Source organism: Neofelis nebulosa, chromosome 10 (assembly GCF_028018385.1).
Source record: "Neofelis nebulosa isolate mNeoNeb1 chromosome 10, mNeoNeb1.pri, whole genome shotgun sequence".
In the NCBI taxonomy this organism is placed as follows: Eukaryota; Metazoa; Chordata; class Mammalia; order Carnivora; family Felidae; genus Neofelis; species Neofelis nebulosa.
The window spans coordinates 6,923,282-6,942,783 of NC_080791.1; the positions used below are offsets into that span (position 1 = coordinate 6,923,282).

General features: G+C 44.7%; 1 protein-coding gene across 4 annotated transcripts in view; it reads right to left on the reverse strand.

Moving 5' to 3' along the window:
• The window catches only part of EXPH5 (exophilin 5), an 80,781-nt gene that overhangs the window by 31,406 nt on the left and 29,873 nt on the right, over window positions 1-19,502 (reverse strand). For all 4 annotated transcript variants that reach the window (XM_058686673.1, XM_058686672.1, XM_058686674.1 and 1 more), the window contains 2 exons: window positions 2,246-2,406; window positions 200-362 (listed from right to left, as the gene is read on the reverse strand). In XM_058686673.1, coding sequence (XP_058542656.1) covers window positions 200-362; window positions 2,246-2,406 — 324 coding nt within the window. The remainder of the gene's footprint in view (window positions 1-199; window positions 363-2,245; window positions 2,407-19,502) is intronic.

Genomic DNA, 19,502 nt, shown 5'->3' on the forward strand with positions numbered 1-19,502 from the left:
TAGGAGTTGGATTCCCAAAGAGTCAAGTTTCGTGGTTTCATAAGGACTTTGTCCCTATGAGAGCTAAGTCCCGTCTCCTTTGTTCCTATCTGAATTTAAAGCCTGAGAGCAAACATTAAACATTCTGAACACAAAACAGGCCACCGGCCTCTGACATCAGATAACTAGTGAGCCGTCACATGATCTGAATTTCACTCACCCTTTCTGTGCCGGTGACAGAAGCTTTGAAGTCTCCCTTCTGGATTTTCTGAATGAGAACAGGGAAGAAAATGACGATCTGAAGCTCAGCCGGGAAGAAACAGACATGGGGTTTCTTTGATGGGGTGTAGTTTTAGATCTTGATGTTTGTAATTCCACACGATCTAGACAAACATTGGAGAAAGGTGGCATCACTCAGTATTTCCGGGTGAATGTATCTCCGAGAACTAAGACTTTGATCTTGTTTCCCACCTCCCTTTGCAGACTGAAAACGCAGCAGGCATTCCCCCATGGAGACCCAAGGAATCAGGGGAGCTCTGTGCCCCTGACGGTTCTGCTGAACAGAGAAAATGCTCGGAAAGGGCAGGGAGGCTTTCAATATGCACCGTGGACCACAGTTCCGTGGGACATCCCTCCCTGTAAACCAGCTGTGCCAATCCGTCCGAGGCCCAAGGTGGGGTGTCAGGGACCTCATTCAACTTTCAAGTGGCTTTTAGCTGCCCCGTCTTTCAGACGTTTTTATTTTAGTACTTTAAAACCATAGTGACAGATACTATACATGTAACTTTTTGCAACCAAAGAAAGTCAAGGAAAAGGAAATGAAGCCATTTAAAGTGTTCCTTATTTCCATCAAAAATCTATCTCTGTGTACGTGTTATTTGCTACAATGTGGTTTCTATGTGTGCGTGCCTATAACGGAAACAGGTCTAATAGGTGTAGAGGTAATGTATAGTTACATATGTGAGTATTAAAAATCCTAAGGCAGGATGAACGTATACGAAGTCTATAATACTGTCATACTTTTGGACATGCTGAATTTATAAACACTAGAGGGATTCCACGGAAGGGGGAAGCAGCCATGGTATACGTTGGGTTAACTTCAAAATCTGAACTGTGAGTCTTTTTAGAGAGGTTTATTTATTATGGGGGCTGTATAATGTTGTCCATATAAAGTGTGGAAATATTATTACATGTTTCTTGTTGCTACTGTAAGTAACACATTAGTCAAAGCAGTCAACGTGACTGTATCAGTGGAAGATACTCGACACTGTTTTCGTAGGTTATAATTTTCAACGCACTCTGTTATTCTCACAATAGTCCTGTGAAAGCAGGTTTTATTATCCTCATCTACAGATTAGAAAAACACAAGTGAAAAAAAAAATAAAATAAAATAAAAAGAAAAACACAAGTGATGGGTGAAGGTAAGTGACATGTGAATAGTCACATAGTTGCCACGTTCCGGGAAGGCATTTACCTACGGAGCTTAATTTACCAAAGTTCCAGAAAGGTGGCAATTCTCTTACCACCTTCCCCCTCTCTTCTCCTATCACCCATTCTCCACCCCCCCTCCTCTGTCTCCTCCTTCTTCTGCCTCATCATCCCATTCACAGAAGTGCTTACCATGTTCCAGCTCAGCACTTTGTACGTATACAACCGCCCTATGAGGTAGGTATCATCACACCCATTTAAAGATGAGAAAATTGAGGCTTAGAGAGAATAAGTAACTTAAACAGTCACATGGATTCTGAAAGAATAGAGAATACAGAGAGACAGAGTGGACATCTGAATCGAAGTCTCCTTTGATATCAACTTGTGTGTTCTTTTTTTTTTTTTTATGTTTATTTATTTTGAGAGGAAGAGAGAGAGGGAGCACAAGTGGAAGACAGAGAGAGACAGGGAGACAGAGAATTGGAAGCAGGCTCCAGGCTCTGAGCTGTCAGCAGAGGGCCCAACTTGGGGCTCATACCCACAAACCGTGAGAACATGACCTGAGCCGAAGTCAGATGTCCAGCTGACTGAGCCACCCGGGCGCCCCTCAACATGTGTGTTCTTAACCACTATGCTATCTTGCCCTATTCTAAAAACACACCCCTAGGGCATTACAGTACATTCTCAGTTGACTCTTCTTACTGTATGTTATGTTATAAAACTCTTGTACCTTATGATTTTAAAATAGCCCAAAACATGGATTGGTTCATTGGAGTCCTTATCTATCATACCAGGCTATAAGAAAAAAAAAATTTAGATGTGTAAGTTTTTTCCTCACCATTTTCTGCCATCCCTTTCCTTAGCCTGTATGTGAGTGGTTGTTTCAACATCTGGCTAACGTCTGTTTCATTGCAAAACTTCTTTCTTTGAATTTCTTCAAACCATTCACCAGTCACTCCTTGAAGCCATCTGATATCCCTCTTTGTCTTCTGGAGTTTGCTGAAATGAAACAAAAATATCAATGTGCCCTTTAAATTTCTTCACATCAAGTGCAAACTCATGTGACAGGAGGCTAAACTTGACCTAGTAGAAGAACTGTGTAAACGGAGTCTGGGGGGAAAGCTGCTCTAGTCAGAATTTCGTTTTTACCACTGTGTCCATTTTTGGCTGTGTTTTTGTAAATACGATGACAATCTAAGTTTTGCTAGTCATTAAAATAATCAAGCTGGTAATGACAACCTGGGATGAGCAATGATCGATAGTTTAATGATATGGAAAAACCAGAATATTCTAGTTCTTTTTTTAAAAAATATTTGTAAATGTTTACTTACTTTTGAGAGACAGAGAGATACAGAGCTTGAGCAGGGGAGGAGCAGAGAGGGAGGGAGACACAGAATCTGAAGCAGGCTCCAGGCTGTGAGCTGTCAGCACAGAGCCCAGCACGGGGCTCGAACTCATGAACCGTGAGATCATGACTTGAGCCGAAGTTCGATGCTTTAACTGACTGAGCCACCCAGAATATTCTAGTTCTGATTACTCATTCATTCATTCATTCATTCATTCAGTGTTTATTGAGCAATGTCCATGTACCAGTCCCAGTGTGGACAGTGGGGATTCAACACTGCATATAACAGGGTCCTTACTTGTCCATCCAGTGGCCAAAGATAGAGTTAACATGCAGAGAAGAAACGGTTGAATCTAGTTTTAGATAACAAAATTCTCTGGGGCACCTGGGTGGCTCAGTCGTTGAAGCGTCTGACTTCGGCTCAGGTCATGATCTCACAGTTCGTGGGTTCGAGCCCCGCGTCGGGCTCTGTGCTGACAACTTGGAGCCTGGAGCCTGTTTCCGATTCTGTGTCTCCCTCTCTGTCTCTCTCCCGCTCACGCTCTGTCTCTCTCTCTCTCACTCTCTCTCTCAAAAATAAAGCCATTTAAGGAATTTCTTTAAAAAGTAGCGAAATTCTTTACACCCCAAACCACAAAAGTGCATGGAGGAGCCCACAGGTAATGCCAAATCTGCAAGGGCACTGGGATGTGAGATGGGAAGGGAAGGCGCCCAGAGCACAAGTGTGTCGGCCCCACGCCAGGCCCCAAATCCCACCATGCCTTCCTTCTCCTCCCTGCCCTCTCATGCTCAGTCCTCTTTCCAATGGAAATGCTGCTCTAAGTCCTTAACTGAATCACTGGTGGTGATTTTTTTTTTTTTTCAAAGCAGACGGTTTCGCTCTATTTCGGGAAAAGGCTAGAACTGTTTGGAAATGAAAGGTAGTTAATCCAGAGGGAGAGAGAGAGAGCAAGAGCAAGCGTGCGTGCCCTGGACGGAGACAAACAGCAGCAAGGGGAGACTGGAGCCCATGATGTGACAGGCTGGTGTGGCGCTGCTGAACACGTCGGGCTCGTGGGTGGGGTCCGAGCTTGGGCAGTTCTGCCGTCTGGGGAAGGATGGCATGTGACTCTGCATCACCTGCCCCTTTATGCGAGGTCCTCTGTGGAACACAAGTGCGGGGGAGTTGGTGTCACTAAGTAGACGGGAGCAAGCCGGCCGCAGAGCAGCAAATCTGGGGTTAAAGGTGCTGAACTGAGGTGGCTGCAACCCACGCTCCTGCTTGGGGCTACGATACTGTCGTTTTACAAAATAATCGAGAAGGAAGCCAAAGGCCATCCTGCCCAGACTTGCATTTTGAAAAGCATCAGGCAGCAATGTCACGTCCAGCCCACAACATCCGCTCGGGGCCTCCGTGTGCCAATGCCGTCACTCCCCTGTCCTGCCACGTCCCTTCCGAACAGACTCAGAGACCCCAAGTGGCTGTCCCTACCGGGTGCTGGCCGTCTCCAACTTCTCAATACCTTATTTATCAGTGCCCCACGTTTATTCACCACCTCCGCTTCCTTCCAGTCCTCCCCCATCGCTAGAGCCCAACCTGCAGCACCAGCCCCGGCGTCGACACACCCACCTCGCGTCAGAGGACAGCCGAGCTACCTGACTTCGGGATTCTCCCATCAGCGTGACTGTATCTCTTGGTTCTTCTTAGAGCCTTGATGCAATAGGGACTCTCTTTGAACATAATCACACTTTGCTCAATTTCACCTCAAGCTCTCACTCTACACGTACACTCACATCCATTGCTGCCTGTTTCTTCTTCTTTCTTCTTCAGCTTCTGGCCAATGAAGTCCGCAATCCCTATCTCTGCGGGAATGCTCATACGGTGTGAACTCTACTCTAGGAACTATGTCTCGAAGAACTAGCCCCCTTCCCTGTACATTAATTGAACTGAACTTTCTGTAGTTTCTGGTTGTTGTTGTTGTTGTTGTTGTTTTAACGTTGATTTGATTCTGAGACGGGGGAGGGCAGAGAGAAAGGGAGAGAGAATCTCAAACACGCTCCGCTGTCAGCACAGAGCTGGATGCGGGGCTTGAACTGGTGAACGGTGAGATCGTGACCTGAGCCGAAGTTGGACGCTCAACCAACTGAGCTCTCCAGGCGCCCCCTTTATGCAGTTTCTAAAAATAAGTATGCAAAAGCAATGCAGAATCCTGGAGAAATGCACGTGACATAGAATGAAGCAAGAAAAACAAAATGCACGTTTCATCGACTATGAGCTACGTAAAATGCTGCACCCATGTAGACATAGTGGGGAAGAAAACAAAACATCTGATCTCTTAGTTCAGAATAATTATAGATATCGTTTCTATCTTTAGCTTTTTTTATTATGTGTATTCAGTAAATGTAATATATGAACCTATTCTTTCTTTCTGTCTGAATTTTTATTTATATTGTTGTGTTTTTTTCCATTATGATTTTTCTTGCAGACAGAGGGGAAAAAAATCAGTTGTTTTCACAAACCTAACACAAACACTATTACCCATCTGGCGTGATTTTTCACATGGCTGTGACAAAATTTACTGAATATTCATGTGTGGAAGGCCTCCTATGGTACAATGCAGGGATACGATGCTGAAGAGAGCAGACACGGTTCCTACCATGGAACTCTCCATCCAATAAGAGGCAGACTTGAGCCCGATAACAACAGAGATGTAAAGTAACAAAAAGTGGTGAGTATGATTTATTCATTCAACACACGTTTGAAACTCTGGGTAAAGAGCAGTAAACAAGTCAAGTCCTCGCCCTCATGGAATTTACACCCATTTGGGGGCAAACAGTAGAAAAGTAAACAGGTGCTAGGAGAACATGAAACAAGGAGCCTCGTCTGAGGCGGGAGCAAAGATTCTCCTGCGAAGATGACACATGGCCTGAAGGTTGAAGGATGAAGGGGTCGCGGGCAGGTGGTTCTGGCACAGAGCTTTCCAGGCAGAGGAGGCGCAGCCATAGACCAAGTGCCCCCAAGGAAAGAAGCAAGGAGCTGAAATGAGGCCAGCCTGGCTGCAGTGTGGACGTGGAGACGACGGACCTACTAGCCGTAGGGCAGAGCCGAGAGGCGGCTGCTAGATCATGCAGCGTGAGCATGGGGTGAGCAGTCTGGCATTTAGTCCTGCAGCAGCAAGAACGCATTACTGACTTAGCAGTGGCATGGCACACGAGGTTCGCATTTTCCAAAGATCACCCTGAGCTAAAAAGCTTCTGCACAACAAAGGAAATCATCAGCAAAATGAAAAGGCAACCTATGGAAAGGGAGAAACTGTTTGCAAATCATATATCTGATAAGGGGTTCATTACCAAAATACATAAAGAACACATATAAGTTGGTAGCAAAAAGACCAAACGATCTGATTAAAAAATGGACAGAGGAGCTGAATAGACATTTTTCCAAAGAAGGCATACAAACGGCCTGAGGGCACATGAAAAGATGCTCAACATTACTAATCACTTGGGAAATGCAAATCAAAACCACAATGAGTTCTCGCCTCACACCAGGCAGAATGGCTAGTACCAAAAAGACAAGAAATAACAAGTGTTGGTGAGGATGTGGAAAAAGGGGATACCCACGCACCATTGGTGGGAATGTAATTTGTGCGGCCGCTGTGGAAAACAGTATGGAGGTTCCTCAAAAAATTAAAAAGAGAACTACCACAGATGACCCACAATTCCACTTCTGCGTATTTATCCAAAGAAAATGAAAACACTAACTCAAAAAGTACATGCGCCTCTGGAATTGTAATTGTATGGAAAAACAAAATATGACACAAATACAATTTTATATGTAATATGAAACTATATATGTATAATATATATGTACAATACAATACATACACAATTATACACACACAACGGAATACTATTCAGCCATAAAAAAGAATGAAGTCTTGCCATTTGCCACAACGTGAATAGAACCTGAGGGCGTTACGCTAAGTGAAATAAGTCAGAGAAAAACAGATACCAGACGATCTCACTTACATGTGGGATTTACACAACAACAACAAACCAAGCTCATAGACACAGAGAACAGATTGGTGGCTGCCAGAGGTGAGGGATGGGGCGGGGTGGGGGGGGGGGGGCGTGGAGAAATGGGTGAAAGGAGTCAAAACCAAGTTCCAGTTCCAGAATAAATAAATCCTGGGGACGTCACGTACAGCACAACAACCATAGTCAATAACAGAGTAGTACATATTTGAAAGTTGCTAAGAGAGTAGATCTTAAAAGTCATCAGCACAAGAAAACAAGTTGTAGCTATGTGTGGTGATAGATGTTACTGAGGTGATCATTTTGCAGTGTCCACAAATATGAAAATCATATGTTGCACACCTGAAAGTAATATAATGCTATACATCAAGTATACCTCAATAATTAAAGAAAATTAATTTGTTTAAAATAATTAAAGAAATAATTAAAGAAAAATAATTAATAGAAATAATTAAAGAAAAATAACTAAAGAAAAAACATCCCAGCTATAGGTGGGGAGAAGATTCCAGTGGAGAAGAGGAGAGTAGTCAGGGTACTTGCAGGGTCCAGGAGAGAGAGGTGTTTTCTTAGACCAGGAGGATGGTGGTGAAGCAGAAGAAAAGTAGAACGTGCTCAGAGCTACTTTGTGGGTAAAATTTACCTCCAAGTGCCCACCGAGTGATGAAGTGACTCTGGAGAGCTAGCAGTCAGAGACATGTCAAGGAAGATGCCTCAATTTCTGATTCACACAGGTGCACAGATGATGCCATTCACAGAGATGGGGCATACGTAATCTTCAAAAAAACAACATTATATATTGAACACCTTTACCATTACTCCTCTTTGGAGCAATCATTAAATATTTGCATAATATTCAAGCTAGCATGATTTCTATAATTTATTTACTATTTCTCTGGTGAAGAACATGACGATTTTCCCTTACAAATACCGCTGTAGGGAACACCATTGTGAATTTTCAATTTTTGCAGTGCCTTTAACAGACATTGAATTATTGTATCCAAGAGTCAATCACATTTTTTTTTCATTCTTTATACACCCTCCCAAAATGCTTCTCACAAAGGCTGCAGCATATTATTCACACCAGTGATGTACAAGATGGTAACTGGATACCTACAGAATACTACATGCCATTATTTTGAGTATTTTTATGTTCTGAATTTAATACTTTCAAGGTACCATGCTTGTAATTGCGGGCCACTATTTTTCTTTCTTTTTAAAACGTGTATTTATTTTGAGAGAGAAGGAAAGAGAGAGACAGAGCACACGTGAGCGGAGGAGGGGCAGAGAGCGAAGGGAGAGAGAGAGAGAAAGAGAGAGAATCCCAGGTAGGCTCCATGCTGACAGCCCTACTCGGGGCTCAAACTCACGAATGGTGACATTATGACCTGAGCCAAGATCAAGAGTCAAATGCTTAACCAACTGAGCCACCTGGGTGCTGCAGCTATTTTTAAGGAATTTTGTTTCCTTTGCTTAAAAAAAAAAAATGCTACATTTCTTTGATGAGTAGGGAGGTTTGATTACATTCCCACATGTCTGCTTACTAATGACATTTTGTGTTTTGGCAATTGTACATTTTATCAATTTATGACAATGCCTCAGGGTTTTTCACCGGAATGAGGCACGTTTAATAAAACACGGACTCGTTACTTTTCTTATTTACTCTAATTATTCCCCCCAGGTTTCTGACTTTCATTCTGATTAGGTTTAGGGAAGGAAAACATAATCTGTGGATGTGCTTATGCTAATATTTGTCTCCTGTAGGCAATGAGAAATGAAATGTAGACAGTAGTACATGTAGATACATAAAAGGGCATGATTTCAAAGACACTCAGTGGCTTCTGGGGCACCTGGCTGGCTCATTCACTACAGCGTGCAACTCTTGATCTCGGGGTTGTGAGTTTGAGCCCCACCTTGGGGTAAAGTAATTTCTACTTTAAAATAAATAAATAAGGGGAGCCTGGGTGGCTCAGTCGGTTAAGGGTCTGACTTTGGCTCAGGTCATGGTCTCACGGTTTGTGAGTTCGAGTCCCGTGTCGGGCTCTGTGCTGACTGCTCAGAGCCTGGAGCCTGCTTCACATTCTGTGTCTCCCTCTCTCACTCTGCGTCTCCCACACTCATGCTCTGTCTCTCATGAATGAATAAATGTTAAAAAAAAGAATTTTTTTCAATAAATAAACTTAAAAAAAAAAAAAAAAGAAATGCAGTGGCTTTTAAAGCAGAGATATTCCAAAGCTGTCAGGAAAGTGGGTAAATACGTACAGCCAAGAGCCAGAAAACCCAAGGGTCAGGGAGTAAAAAAAAAAAAAAAAAAAAGGCATTGCATTTACCGATTATTAAAGGAAGTAAAACATAAATAGTTCTGGCCTTTGAAGTGAAGAAAACCCAGGAAGGGAAGCTGTGAATGACATACAAGTCTAAACTCTCTAGGTACCTATAACTCAACTCCTTAATGTTTTACACCAAAGAGTCCTACGTCCTATAAAGTATAGTCAGTACTTTTATAATGGCTGACTGAGCTGCTTCTATCACAAAGAACACAACGGTAAAACCAGTGGTTTAGACTGATCTATTTACTTAAAAAAATATATCAAAGCTCAACACCAGCAGAAAAAACAAATAATCTTAACCTGAAGACATGTCAACCTTAAAAGGACAGTATTTTAAGTCTCAGCTGGCCTCAGTCCGGGAGAGAGAACATTCGCTTGCAGACGGAATTCAACCAAGTTCATAGCCAGGCAGGCTTCCCCGGGCTCTTCCTCCTCTACTCGGGCTTGTCACATACTCAGGCAGCCATGTGGGGCAGGCCATGCAATCTACGCCAACGAGCAGACCCTTGAGGCTTCCAGAGGACAGGCACACAGATGAATTACAAGCGCACACCTTGCTGGCTTCGTCAGTCCGGCCTGACTCAACATATCAGGAGGGACGGGTGCCTACACTTGTAATCTGTTCTACCCCCAGGCTGATGAACTTGACTCCACTAAATCAGGTTTTTTCTTGCTGAGCCACAATCTCAGCCCTCTGCTCCAACTCCCAATGTTCCTTCCTCATCCCCACAAATCTTCGTCGTCCCCGTGCTGCTGTGATGCCATTCGAGCACCCGCAGAACGAGTCTGTCCCCCGAGGTTCCTCCTGACGTCATGAATCTTGTCTCCCTTCTCCCGCTGTGCCCCTGCTGACCTTTCCAACTCATTTTTTCTTTGCTCATCTTTACCCTGAGCAGACTTTTGTACTCATCTTCCCGGTTCACTTCCTACTAACATTTAGCATGTGCTCCGTGAATGACAGCTGTCTCTTTATGTTCCATTCTTGGCCCCGCACCCCTTGTCTGCTCAGAGAGTTCAAAGAGCACTGGACCAGGGTCAGGTTCGAGCTGGGTGATCTTGGCCAAATATTTAACTTTCCTGGCTTTATTTACCTCATTTGTGAAAGGAGGTTGGATGATGAGGCAGACTGTTACAAAACAGGTCTGCACAACTCCTCACTTCCCCAAACTTCTTTCTTTGCCATGTGACTTTGTCACTCCTGTCCCTTGGATCTAGGCTGGCCTTGGGCTTAGAGCAACTGAAAGTAATTAAGAGGTATGGTCGGACTTCTGAGCCCAGGCCTCAGGAAGCCTCACAGCCTCTGCCTTCTCTCTGCCTCTCAGAATCTTGATTCTGGTGCAAAAGGAAGCCCGGGCTGGCCTCTGGGAGAATGAGAACATGAGCAGACCAGCATGGCCACCTGCCAGACCTGTGAGTGAAGAAGCCACCTTAGCCCATCCAGATGTAGCTGAGCCCGGTGGGAGAGTCCAGGCGAGACCAGGAGAGCCACCCGACTGAGTGCAGCCCAAATGGCCATCCCACAGAATTGTGAGCTGATAAACAGAAGTCCTTCTGCACCTTGAAGCCTTGGGATGATTTGTTATGCACAACTTAAAAACATAAACACAGATGAGATTATCTTGAAGATATCTTCTGGTTTCCAATGTACAGTGAAGGGGTGCCTGGGTGGCTCAGTCGCTTGAACATCTGATGTCGGCTCAGGTCATGATCTCACAGCTCATGAGTTCGAGCCCCGCGTTGGGCTCTGTGCTGACAGCTCAGAGCCTGGAGCCTGCTTCAGAGTCTTTGTTTCCCTCTCTTCTGCCCCTCCTCCACTCACACTGTCTCTCTCTCTCTCCTTCAAAAATAAACATTAAAAAAATTAAAAGATTTGGGGCGCCTGGGTGGCTCAGTCACTTAAGCATCCAACTTCGGCTCAGGTCACGATCTCGCGGTCCGTGAGTTCGAGCCCCGCGTCGGGCTCTGGGCTGTTGGCTCGGAGCCTGGAGCCTGCTTCCGATTCTGTGTCTCCCTCTCTCTCTGCCCCTCCCCCATTCATGCTGTCTCTCTCTGTCTCAAAAATAAATAAACGTTAAAAAAAATTTTTTTTAAAAGATTAAATAAAATTAAATGTGCAGTGAAATGAAAAGACTCATTATTCCTACATCAGAATTAAATCATTAAGAAATATCATAAGTCTGAAAAGGGTCCTAAAACAAAATCTCATACAAAAAAAAAACAAAAACAAAAACCAAACAGCCTCGCCAATCTCTCGGTCTCCGGGTGAAGTTATAAAAATTAATCACAGCAGGTGCTGTGGGGCTCCTACTCACAGGATTTTGCAGTGATTATTGCTAAATCCTCACAATGCTGCGTTTGGACTTGATGTCCTTGCTTCCGGAGACTTCACTGGGCCCGCAGGCTAGAGCACTGCCCTGGGATGAGAACTCATGACTTGATAAGCATGCAACTGCTATACGTTAGCTCAGAGTGACTTTCGCCAATGAAAAAGGTAGTAACGATAACCCAAATATGACCGAGGAGCGTACAGGCGGGCAAACGTTGAGAGCAGACAATTCCCCTAGGCCAGAAAGCACCAATTATACCTTCCGTTTTCTTGGCAGAAAGATCTCAAACATTTCTCAACACTGCTCCCTTAGGAGCTGCTCCTGCTGAGGGTATCCCTTCCTCTTTGTGCTATTCTCATTCCCCCTTTTCATCTCCTCACTCTCACTTTTTCTCCACTTTTCTTATGTCCTCGGCTTCTGGACACCTACAGCTGGCCTTCCTGTTCACGAACTATCTTGTTACACGTTGTTCTGCTTTCCAGGCAGCCCAGCAGACTGATCTCTATCAACCCTCCCCTCTCGGCTTCATGGACCTCTTGCCAAAATATTTCCCAAATCTCACACCCTCTCCTGGGCTCGCAGGCTTCAACATCAGTGAACCCTAGAAAAAACTGTGCAACTGAATCCTGTACAAGTGGATTTGTCGCTTGAATCGTAGATCAAAGCAGCATTAAACTTTTCCTCCCACGCAGAAATTCAATAATTTTTTTTTTGTGGTTTCATATTGCCCAGCAACCACAACACAGAGAAAATCACAAACGAAGACACAGGGCGGGAGCTGTTTCCTGAGTCAGAGCTAGGACGTCGGGTGAATGTTATAATGGAGTCTGGATCAGGCTGTCCAACTAAGGACCTTTTCCAAACCCTGAAACCCCAAGGAAACGCATTTCAGGAAAGTGAGCCCCTTTGTTTTTCTGCTCCTGAAAGGTGCACTTCCAGGCACAGATTTCTTATCGCTCATCTGATAGGGAAAGTGTTAAAACAAACATGAGTTCTCAGCCAGGATGAGGCGGAGGAAAGAAAGTAAAAGCCTCTGTTCACGGCTGCACCAGCAGCTTCACAGCCCGGGGCCTGGCCTCCAATCTCTCTCTCTGGCTCTTCGGAAGATTGTTTTCTGAGAGCCTTTGTCCCTGACATCACAGCCTGTTGTTCGCTTCCGTCCACAACCATGACTCACGGAGAGGCAGGGATGAGAGCAAGCAAGCAGGTGTCTTGAAAAATGTGTTCTTGTGCTGACAGCAAAGTTAAACCGCAGAGGGAAGTCTGGAGGAAGGGAACTCTCAAAGAGAAGGGATGAACTGTAGCAACAATAAGAACAAAAACACGAACCTTTAGAACTCAAAGAGTGGCCGCAAAATAATGGCACCAGCGTTCAAGCCAAGCTAGATAATGAAGCCCTTTTAGGTTCCTTGAATAGCTGTGATTGAGATCACCCAATCTGGACTAAAAGGCGACCTTTTCTGTATTTCTTAAATGGGCCATTAGAGCCTTCCCGGATGTTTATTCCCACACGAGATGAAGTCACGACACAAAGAAGAAAATAAGTGGTCTAGGTAACACCAAGATGTGTAATTCCCACACCGGGTCACATCACAGTGAGTGACATCTTACTGATCAGTCGTCCTAAAGCAGGTGCTGAAGGAAGGCTGGCTGTCCACTCTGAATCAGACTAAGTGCCAAATTCTCATGCAGCCAGCCATCATGGCTTTTCTGTCTTCCTAGGTTCATCTTACCTCTTTTTAATCCATTCCATCCATTCCTTTTACCCAAGCCACCTGGGAAAGCCCGCCGTGTCACCTCTGATTTTGCAAATTATGCCGGATCACTTGTCATTACACCTGCCTGGCCGCCCACTAGGCTGTCAGCTTCTTGAGGACGGGTACCATGTCTCATTGTCTCGGCATCCCCAGGGCCTAGCACGGTCCCTGACTTAACGGTTGATCAATAGGTACTTGCCGAACCTCTGGGGTAATGAATGAGTTCTACAAACTTGTGCCCTGGTGGCAAAGCAACTCAATCAACATTTGACGTAAGTGAGAGATGGGATCCTGGGTGCCAGTTAAAATTATGGATGTAAAAGTAATTTTTCTATAATAATGATACAGGAAAGCTAGTCCTAGCTAACATTTCCACGGTGCATACTCTAGGCCAGGCGTAATTACACGTATTAGTTCATTTAATCTTAGCAAGAATGGTGGTCGGTAAATATTATTATTCCATTCTTCCAATGAAGACATTAAAATACTGACTGGCTACGTTCAAGTCAGACTGCCTGGTTTGAACACCATCCCTGATCTTCATGAACTGTGTGATTTTAACCACTCTGTGCCTCAGTTTTCTCATCTATGAAGTGGGGGTAGGAGTCATAATATCTCATGGGGTTTGGGTGAGGATTGAGCGAATTAATGCATGGAAGGCCCATACACCCATGCCTGGCAAAATGAAGGGCTGAGTGAGTGTGATGTTGTGAAATGTGTTGGTGGATGAGGAGTGAGGCTGGAAACGTCTATCACCTTCCCCAGCAAAACAGCTGGATGGCAGAAAAGAGAATCACCCTTGGGCTTTTCCTTTCCCTATAAAGAAGCTCAAAAGCATCAACTATTTAAGGGTGGGCCACCTCCTCCTCCCAGATCTCCAGACTGGACGTAAGTCAACAGTGTGACCGCTAGAAAACTAATCTGCAGTGCAGATTTCAGACAGGGGGAGCATGCTGGGTCAGCTCCCTGCCAGTTACTAGACCGGCCCTCACACCACACTGAATGCACTAACACCAAGGTTCGGGCACACAATTGCTAAGACTCTTGCACATTTTTTGTAAAACGTCTAAAAAGGCTTACTTTTCTAAACTCTCCTAAGGTAAGCATCTTTGAACTGAAAATAGTCGGGGTTTTTTTAAGTTTATTTATTTTGAGAGAGAGAGAGAGAACCAACAAGGGAGGGGCAGAGAGGGAGGGGTGGACAGAGAATCCAAAGCGGCTCCGTGCTGACAGCTCAACTCAAGAATCGTGAGATCCTGACCTGAGCAGAAGTCATGTGCTTCAATGACTGAGCCACCCAGCCCTTGAGCTGAGAATAGTTTACACTTGTATTTATCTCATCCTGGATTCCAGTCTAACTTTAGAAAGTCAGTAGTCACACATGCGATTCAGCTTGGGTTTTTTGTTTGTTTTTGGCTTTTTTTTTTGAGCACATACTATGTGCCAGGCACTGTTCTAAGAAGGTTGGGATTAACTAGCACACGAAAGAGACAGCCCCTAGCTTTCCTGGAGTTTGTAGCTAGCAAGTGGTGGTATTTCCACGGCCACTTCCTTGGCCCAAAGCACCGCTGTCTGTCACCTGGGTGACTGCAGGAACTCCCTCCTGCTCTCCCTGCTTCATACTCTGGTTCCTCTATCATTCGGGCTCCACCCAGCCGCCATTTTAAAAATGTACGTTATATCATGTCACTATGCCCTGCTTAAATCTCTCCAGGAGCTTCCCACCATCCTTAGAATCCCAAACTCCACGGTCTAGACCTCTGCCTTTTCTCCCACTTTCATCATGCGTCTCCCGGCTCCAGTCAGCAGCTGGCCTTCCTTCTGTTCCTTTCGAAAGCCACTCTGGTCCCCAATGGGCTTTGAACTTGCTGGTCCCTCCACCTGCAGCGTTCTTCCCTACTTTATTGCTTGGCCATTCATTTGTATCTTTTAGGCATTAGCCAAAATGTCACAGTCGGAGAGAGGCCTTCTGTGACCCTCCAACAGAAATAGTCCCTTCTCCCAACCATACTTTCAATCAAGGGACTTGGCCTACTTTTCTCTGTCTCATTAATCTTCTTATGAAAACACCCTCATTCATTTGCTTTTTTGTCAGTCATCTCCTCTGTGCTCCACTAAAGCAAACTCCATGAGAGCAAGGACCTTGCCTGTTCCTGTCTTCTGGAGTGATGTCTGACATACAGTAGGGACTCCGTAAGCCCTTGGTGAACAAATGGATATGAATTTGGGAAACTCTTCTCTCTGCACCTGCATTTGTTCATCTATAAAATAAGGGGTTTGAATTAGAAGCTCCCAGGGGTACCTTCCCACTTCTTATGATTCTAAGCATGTCTTTGCTAATGTTTCAAGGGAGTACAGCCTCATATTTAAGAACATGGTAAACAAATCTGTTTTCAGGTCTGAGATCACATAGATTCCAGCTCTGTGGCCCCCGGGGCTGCCGTGTTTTGGCCTGAGAAATCCCAACTTTTACATGGTTCTCATGTGTCCAGTGTCCTTACACTCCCCCCCCCCCCGCCCCCTCCATTCTTTCTTTCTGCTGCCTCTCTCTGGATCCAGCATGTGATGAATATAAACTAGAAGAGATTTTACGATTCCAGATTCAAACTGACAATACCTCTATGGAAGGTGAAGGTAACATTTTGGGTTACCTCCAGTACCTTCGTGATGCTGCTGAGCATTATGGGAACCGTGCACACCGCGCGTCCTCCCAGGGGCGGGAAGTGGAGCTAGGATTAAATGATAAGCTCGTGTGCGACAGTCACTGTGCTGGGCCCTTCCACGCGCATCATCTCGTGTAATCACCACAGGTGCTCAGGGAGGTAGGTGCTATTACAATAATTAAAAAAATGGAAACCATGAAACCCAAAACCAAACATGCCTGTGGTCATCCCATGGGAAGTCAAAGAGCACTTTGATCTAGCTTCAGACCCCAACGACTCAGCATGGTAGTGTGTGTTATTTCCAGAGTGAGTACACATTTTTTTTCCTCAGGTCCTCAACTATTCACCTCTTGGCCTGTCTCTGCACTTTCCTTCATGGCACTGGGGTGTCAGCTCCCTAACCACAGCACCAGACTTTCTGAACACACAGCAAGCAGTGACTAAATGTGTGTTGGGTAAAACCCAACAAATGAATACAAGTGAGTTAAAGATGAGAGTTTTTTGCCTTTGATTCCCACCTACACTTCTTTTAAAAAATTTTTTTATTTTATATTTGAGAGAGGGAGAGAGCGCGTGCGAGCACGTAGGGGAGGGGCAGACAGGCAGAGACAGAATTTGAGCTCCAGGCTCTGAGCTGTCAGCACAGAGCCCGACGTGGGGCTCAAACTCACGAGCAGGGAGATCATGACTTGAGCGGAAGTCGGACGCTCAACCGACTGAGCCACCGAGGTGCCCCCCCTTCCCCCCTCCCCCGCCTCCACGTATATAGAGATGTTCAGACATCTTTCCACAGAAACTTGTAAGGCAAAGGCTAATTCCAGTTGTGGGTTAGGATTCTACAGTGTAGGGAAGTTGCTTAGAGCTACAAAAACGGGCTTAAGTGCCTCTTGTGGGGGCTCTTCCCAGCACAACTGCAAGGCAGGTGAGAGCCAGTAAGTTCTGATCCACGGAAAGAGTATATGATCTCAACAGCTTGGATCTGCTTGCATATTACATTATTCATGGCTTCTTTCCAAAGACGACTGCATCCTAAGTTTGGGCCACACCCTCTGTACCGCTAGTGATGTAATCAGGTAACAAGACAGAACTACACTTGTGCATATCCGTGCGTCCCTCCTTCATTTTCATGCATAAGAACGCAGAGCCTGTTTTTTCTCTCCTATTCAGGCAATTTAATGCTAATTCTTAGAACACATCCTGCCAGGAAAAAAATACAGGAAGAGGAACGGTGTCAGGGGAGCCTAGGCAATTCACAAGGTTGAAAGAAAGCGATGCCCAGGCAGCTTTATTCCAGATCGAGGCGGAAAGGTCACAAGACTACATTGCCTGCACTGTAATTAATCCCCACATAGATCGTGTTCAATTTAATTCACCTGGTACCTTGCAAACTTAGCGATGTCAGAAAACCAACTCAAGCCCAACATTCCGGAAGTACCTTTAATAAACTTAATGCTGAAATATGACATTCTCTCTCTCCCTACCCCTACCCCACGCCCTGACCAATTATGCAACCCAGAACGAAAAAAGAAAGAGACATTACAATCAGCTATTCAGTCTTTGCTCTCAGGACACAGAATGGAGAAAATGTCCTGACGTTTCCCAAATGCCACCACCATGAAGAGTAGTGTCCCTGGATCCCCATCTGGGATAATGGAGGTTCAGAAAGTCCGTGACTTGCAAAGCATTACCCACTGCAGAATTCAATGACAGGGTCAAAGCAAGTTTGATGTGGACATCAGTGAAGGCTCGTTGGTTTGGATCACAGTTTGTAACACATTTTCAAAAAGAGTTAATCCTTGAAATAACCCTTATCCAAATGGTTTCTGCCTTTTCCAAGTTTACTTTAGCAAACCTGTCTCATGATGGGTTTGGTTTAAACTGTTTTTCTCCATCTATCAACCTGACAAATCAACACTCCACATCTTCAGAAATTACTACAGAATCACATGGCAAAGGCTTTGCTTTGAACATCTCCCCCTGAATCCCTGAACTAAATGTTCTCATTAGAATTATTACTCTGCTGATCAGTTATATCCAACACACACAATGTTTCATATGGTATTGTTTATCCAGAAGAGCCTATTAGGTTTTGCTTTTAGATGTAGTTACATTTATTTACCCAAACACACTCCAAAGAAGTACTCCTAGAATGATTCTGTAACAAAATCAGTAGTGGGGTGAAATGAAGTATGAGAGGCGCAGTACAAATGCACGTGTCTACTCCAAATTAGGTAACTTGTTGATGGAAACTTAACATTCCTATGAAAGACATTTTACTGGTAACATTGTTGTTATGTGTTATTTGCTACCATTTTAACTTCCAGATTCTAGTATTTAAATTCTTCTTTCTTGGGAAGGGGCGCCAGGGTGGCTCAGTAGGTTAAGCGTCCGACTTCACTCAGGCCATGACCTCATGGGTTCATGAGTGCGAGCCCCGCGTCGGGCTCTGTGCTGACAGCTCGGAGCCTGAAGCCTGCTTCGGATTCTGTGTCTTCCTCTCTCCCTGCCCCTCCCACTTGCCCTCTGTCTCTCTCTTTCTCTCTCTCAAAAATAAACAAACATTAAAAAATTAAAAAAAAAATAAATTCTTCTTTCTCAATAACCAACCAAATTTGGGATTACTCTTCATAATGTCTTCAGTGCTTTATCATAAGGTCTCAATGGGTCTTTGGAGAAAAGGCCTAAACAAAGCTTTACGACCCAACAAAAATGATAATGTAACATTGGTGGCTAGTGTGTACTTGAAGGGAGTGTGTCTCAGTGCGTCAAGAAGAGGTACAAAATTGTACACAACCTGTCAACAACCCACCCATTTCTCAGAAATGAAGTGTCAAAACGTAATGAGGCAGTAATGCTAGGTGTATTTTACAGAAGAAAGGGGGAAATAAAAAGAACTGTTTACCTGGCATACATATGTAGGCGTGGCCTATTCTTTAAGAACAATGACCTTAGATTTTAAAAGTCATCATCTGTTTAGCTTTGAGTCACTTAGGCCTCGTTTGCAAAAATGGTTATTTTCTTTCAGGTAGGATAAAATAATGCTTGGCACAGAAGAAGAAAATTAGATGTCTGATTCCCTCATCGTTTTGTTTTGTTTTGCTTTGCTTGGAATCATTCCGGCTGCTCTATTCTCATCACCAATATCCCCAAATAGGACTCAACAGTAATGAATTAAGCATGGTGTCATCTGAGAGACACGGGCCACTTTCCTAGCAAGCACATGGGCGGTCGTGAAGTGTTGGGGGCTTGTCCCACTCATACACAAGTTGTGTTTTGGGTCATGGGATCCACAGTTTTCCACATTCCTGGTCCTCATCAACTGAACCAGGAATTCGCTTGACCTGAAAGCTAAACAAGACAAAGAATGCTGCTGGGCCGATGTGCTCTATTTCGGTCAGTGATTAACAACTGAGTCATGTTCTTCCTCTTCACGTGTCTTGCAACCGTGATGGCAAGTGAGACAAACTGAAGTGACATAGCGTAGCGTCTGCGAGTCTTGAACAGACTGAAGCCATGGGGCCGAGAGGAAAGTGGCAACAAGAGATGACATTGGGAGTAAACAGGGACAAGCAGAGCAGCGTCGGGAGCCACCGACTGATTGATTACCACCCCACTGTTTGGTGCCGATCAGTGTTCCAGTTTCCAAAGACTGGCTGTGCAAG